General features: G+C 38.4%; 1 protein-coding gene across 2 annotated transcripts in view; it reads right to left on the bottom strand.

The window, feature by feature from the left end:
- The window catches only part of mgat4b (alpha-1,3-mannosyl-glycoprotein 4-beta-N-acetylglucosaminyltransferase B), a 74,523-nt gene extending 73,491 nt beyond the window's left edge, over positions 1–1,032 (bottom strand). The window contains exon 1 of one of the 2 annotated variants that reach the window (XR_014117741.1): positions 650–1,032. Coding sequence is in view for 1 of the 2 variants with exons in the window: in XM_027021987.3 (XP_026877788.1) it covers positions 650–746 (97 nt within the window). In the remaining variant the exon portion in view is untranslated. The remainder of the gene's footprint in view (positions 1–649) is intronic. The other variant, XM_027021987.3, reaches the window with a different exon arrangement.
- Between the last annotated feature and the right edge of the window lie 4,774 nt (positions 1,033–5,806).

Below are 5,806 nucleotides of genomic sequence, written 5' to 3'. Positions count from 1 at the left end.
TCCAGCGGTGTCAGCTAAAAGCTGAAATGCACAAATCAACTTGCATGTAAAACAAGTGCACTGAATGATAATCAGACTGCTGCACACGTGCATCTATCCTACGCGGAAATGCCATCATTTGGACCGTACAAAACCGTGCATCCCTGAACTCTAAGGAGACTTACCTGTAGAATCTGTTCTCATATGTAAAAATAAATAAATAAATATATATATATTTTAAAAACTACGTTCGAGAGGAACACAGCAGAAATAGGCTCCAGATATTCATCAACAGCGAAACCCATACAATTACACCTTTGTTCGGAAACACAAACAATTGTACATGCTGAACTTCTGGAGCGTTTTCTTTCCGCGTTTAAATGAGCGACGAAAGGAGTGGTGTTTATCATGGGATCAGATCTTAATAGTTGGAGAACCAATACAAAACGTTAAGGTAACAGAGGTCCACTAACGCCAAGCATTCGTAGGCAGTGTTTCATCAGTTTTAATACATAATCGAAGACTGAACTATAAGCGATCACAGATCTACAATTAAAGCTTCTACAGACACGAGGAAAAATCATTTCATGACACGGGCTGTTACATCGGTAGCTCTCCATAATACATTAGCACCAACACGCCCCGCTCGTAGAGACAAGCGAGAGCTTACCTTTGGAATTGCTGAATGCGGTGTACCAAGACAAGGATATAAGTCCGCATAGTCCGAACAATAAGATTGTTAGGAAGGTGCCATTTCTGAGCCTCATCTCCGGATGCGCACCGGTATCATGTCCGAACCGAACGCGGCGTAGCTGTTAAGCTGTGCTCGGGTGCGTTTGTACAGCGCGAGGAACGCTTCAAGTCTGTGTGCGCTGGCAAGCGAGGCAATGTTTGTTATGGCGCGGAGCGCTCATCGCGCAGGCTGCGCGGGTGGCGGCGGGAGGGGAGACGCCGAAAGGGGAAGGCTCTTTTTTTGTTCACGGTTTGTCTGCGACTGGTTGTGTAAAGAAAGAAGGATGTGAGACAGCGTATGCTCACGCGCGTTTGCGTTAAACGTGTCTCGCGGCTCGGTTTCGCATTTTGCACATTGGAGCGAATGACGCAATGACCCCAGAGCAGCTGCTCCTCCATGCGGTTAGAAAAGAAGCACAAGAACCTGGCGACACGGGGCAGAAGCAACATCGAGTGCTAATGACGCCTGTGCAGGAGGCCTACTAAAAAACTAATGGTTGCGACCTTTTCATTAGCTGCTGCAACCCATTATACCCAACCCGTTCTAGTATTGAACTTGTCTATCTTAAAGACTTGATGCTGCAGTAGCCTATGTTTACGGAAAAGGCTTGTGAATTTATTGCACACTTCGCAGAACAGTTAATAACCTGAAGAAATTTATTAACGCAAATAGGAGGTTTATACGCGATTTCCTAATCGAAACTGTACTCTATGCGTTAGATAAATTACATTCTAAAGTCATTCTAAAAACTCCCTAAAATGTATTTATATTCAGGAAGGCAGTTTATCTGAAATTTATCTGAAAGACTTGCTTAGTCTACTAGTTCTAATAGGCTATGTAGAGAAAATCAATTGTATTGCCTTCAAATGGAAGCAACTAAATTAGTCTACCATATTAGACGTAATCAATCTACGGCTAGGATAGTTCCCCTTTCAATTGTAAAGGGAAACGATTATGATCACTATTGTAGTAATTTTTATGAAGTTTATTTCCGCTGCGTACTCACCTGTCACGAACTTATATTGTTCGAAATTTGTTCAAATACGGCGCCATCCAGCGACTAATTATTTTATTACAGGTAACGCTAATAGAGAAGGGTGGGTCGTCAAGCAAGATTCTTCGGGTAGCCGGGTATGTTTTAAAAGGAGAGGTAACGAATGCTTGAGTTGGAGAGGTTTAAAATTATCTAGGCAAACCCATCTTTATAAATAACAACTGCTCTGGATTAATATAAGAAGATTCTAAACTACAGATAGTCCCACAGACTAAGATAATTATCGAATCACTAATATCACTAATCCGATCAAAATGATTAGTTTATAGAAATAATTCAAAAGCCAATACTAGTTTGGTGCTACGAATTTTCTCATGCTTAAGTGTAAATAGCGGCGACTGTTAACTAAATAAAACATGTCGCTAAAATGGTGTTTAATTTGTCATAATTCTAGACGATCGTGTCCAAGTTTCATAGCTGTCGCCGAAAGGACTCTTAATTTGGTATAATTCTAGAAGCATCGTGCTCTTTCTTCGACTTTCGCGTTAGGTTGCAGTGATTACAATGGGACCTCATGACGCCGATGAGTCAGAATCAGGTGACGGTGAAACTCCTATTAGCTCATCTAGAATGACTACATACTTCCCGTTGTGAATGAGAAAGCCAACAATAAAATTTTTAAAAAGTTAGAACATGTACAATAATTATATAAATAAGTGAATAAAAGGAAGAAATCTTTAAAAAGGTCACAGAGAACACATCTATTCACCTTTAATCTCATTCATCAGTATAACTATGCTTTAGAAAATGTAATCCTTTCAGGCTAAATCTCTATCCCTCAGACTTTCCTATAAGGAGACCATCATGAAGTAACCAGCAACACAAAGATTAATTCAGAAAGATAGTTTAGTTGCAGTATGACTGGCCAATGGTAAGAACAGCATTGTGAGGGAATGGAATATTCTCTAGCTAACTGTAACAAGGCCTGACTCTTTATGCAGTTTTAACTTGATAGAGAAATAGAGCCTAATATAATCTAGACCATAGTTTAGGACCCACCTGGTGGTCCGCGTTTTTTGCTTCACCTCCCATCACGCCTTAAATAAGTCATTAAGATCACCAATAACTGGGCTGACACATCGAAAACAAGGTATTGTCCGTTCCTTCCAAATATTGGAATTACAATAGAGTAGAGATCCTTCCTAAATGTGGACTGAAATGGCAAAAAAACAATCTAACATGAGTACAGCTACAGGTAGTTGTGAAATTACCATAGGGCAGACAATTTGAGGGAGAGATTTTGATTGTAATTAACAATAGAGCACCAAGCAGAAACGTGCTTGAGTCCATTTGTTTAATAGCTGATTAGATAGATGTGTGTGCACCTGTTGGATAGAAGGCTTGATTTGTAGTTCAACAGTTTTGGTGTAAATCAACAATGTGAAAGGTATTATTACCTAAATACGTTTTGGTATCATTATCTCTTGCAAAGTTAGGGCAAACTTATGTTAAAGGGATCCAGAAAGTCTGATAATACTGATTTGGAATAAGGTAAATGTTTGAAACTATTAATCCTTACTCAGCATAACACAGCACTTAGAATGTACCATTTATTACAAAACCTACTAAAAACATTCAAATACAACCATATAATGAATAATTTTAGGATATATTAAACAAAACCTATATAAAAAAGACATCCAAATACAACCATATAATAAATAAGAATGGAATGATTTTAAGATATGTTAAACTAATCCAGAGCAGATGGCAAAGTATTTCTCATCAAATGTGGTAATTGCATCAGAATTATATGTGGCACTCGTGGCTCTGGATTAAAATGGCGTAATTTAGTAAAATGACAGGACAGTTTTCAGAAGGAAAAACCTCGTTTTTATATCAGGTGAGAACAGAGCACATTACAGAAGTAATTAATAAAAGAAAGATGACTCATCTGGCCCTAATACATTTATTTTCTTATTCATGGTTCCAGGTTTTGTGATCCTGTATCTTATGTGTGCTGACTTTGGATACTAGCAGCAGGCCTTCTGTAAATTCCATCTTGGTAAATTTTTTGACATTAAATTCTTGCTGAGACTGGTTTAAAAAGGTGCAAATTAATTTTTTTGCTAACCTTTGAGGTCAAATACCCTTCTTAGTGTCTAATTAGTGATAATTATGGGTGTGAACATGGTACAGGTCTGTCAGGTGTAAGGTTTTTTTTCTATATCAACTCATCCTTACCCCACTTACCTACAACCACTGACAGAAATAGATGTGGGCAAAGGTAATATACACATTAGACTCCAAATTATAATTATCACACACACATATATATATAAAAAACAAGAAATAAGTCATGAGGTCATGAGGATGTGTGTAACCTACAAAGGTGCAGCATAGAAAATACTACTTGAATATTAGCTATAGATGGCTGAAGAGAGGAGGAATGTAGGGGCAGAGAGCAAGAAGGAAAGCCAGAAAGCCCCCTACCGCACAGGCACAGACTTCCTTCAGTATTACTCTTGACCAAGAACAGGGTTTGCTGCCACTGACCAATCAAAATTGACTATATAGTGGTATGACTCCCACCATAAGACAACAATCAGGTTTCACAGCTACAGGAACTCACAGCTGGTAGGACAATGATTTACATTCCTGAATAAGAACTGTTCATTTGTGATAGGGAAGGGGCCAAGTAACCACTGTGACTTGATCTCTGTGAGAGACCACAAATGTGATTTAAGACTAAATTTTGGCCTACACGGGTACAGCATTTTTTTTTTTTTTTAGACATGTCAGCATCACTGCGGGGTTTAGAGTGGTCAACCACAAAACACCTAGCCAACAGCAGCCCAGTGCAAATCAGTGTTGCTGTCCTGTGCTGACTCTGCACTCTGAGCAATGTAGTCCTTTCAGACATGAGGCATGAACTGATGGTTGTGAAATTCAATCAAGTTCCAACAAGATGGTTGTGAAAATACCATAGGGCTGACATACTGTGGGAGAGATTTTGACTGTAATTAACAATAGAGCAAACACTAAGTTTAACACCATCAAGCAGAAACATACTTGATTCCATTTGTTTAACAACTGATTAGTTCTATCTATCTGTGTGCACCTGGTTGGATTAAAGGGTTAATTTGTGGTTCAGTAGTTTTGGGGTAAATCATCAAAATAAAAAAGGAGTTATTACCTAAATATGTTTTGGTATCATTATCTCTTGAAAGGTTAGGGCACGTTTATGTTAATGAAAGGGCTCCAGAAAGTCTGTTCATCAGAATTTGGTAAAAGCTAAATGTATGAAACTATTAGTCCTTACTCAGCATGACACAGCACTTAGAATGTACCATTTAGTACAAAACCTATATAAAAAAGACATCCAAATACAACCATATAATAAATAAGAATGGAATGATTTTAAGATATGTTAAACTAATCCAGAACAAATGGCAAAGTATTTTTCCTCAAATGTGCTAATTGCATTAGAATGATATGTAGCACTTGTGGCTCTGGATTAAAATAGAGTAATCTAGCAAAGTGACAGGATTTAGTTTTCAGAAGAAAAATCCTAGTGTTTTAATGTCAAATGAAGACAGAGGATGTTATTACATTAGACAAATAGTCAATAAAATACAAAGTATGGGAAAATGAAAGATGACTCACCTAGCCCTAATAAATTCATTTTCTTATTCACAGTTCCAGGTTTTGTGTAACCAACATAAAGATGCAGCACAGAAAATACTACTTGAATATTACCTATAGATGGATAAAGAGAGAGGGGGAATGGAGGGACAGAGAGCAAGAAGGAAAGAGCAAGCCCAAGACAGAGATTTCTCCAAACGTAATTCCTCAGTCTGCCAGCTCTGTCCCAACTTTACTCTCCAACTCTTCTCCACATAGCCCTCTACCACAAAGGCCCAGACTTCCTTCAGTGTTATCTTGACCAAGAACAGAGTTTGCTGCCTTGATCAAACAAAAATGACCATGTACTGGTATGACTCTCACCACAGGAAAACAATCAGGTATCACAGCTCCAGAAACTCACACCTGGTAGGAGATTCCTAAATAAAACTGATCATTTGTAGTAGGAAAAGGGC

This window comes from Electrophorus electricus, chromosome 16 (genome assembly GCF_041902795.1).
Source record: "Electrophorus electricus isolate QZ-2024a chromosome 16, ASM4190279v1, whole genome shotgun sequence".
In the NCBI taxonomy this organism is placed as follows: Eukaryota; Metazoa; Chordata; class Actinopteri; order Gymnotiformes; family Gymnotidae; genus Electrophorus; species Electrophorus electricus.
The sequence above is the reverse complement of the archived record's forward strand: the minus strand, read 5'-3'. Positions and strand labels throughout refer to the sequence as shown.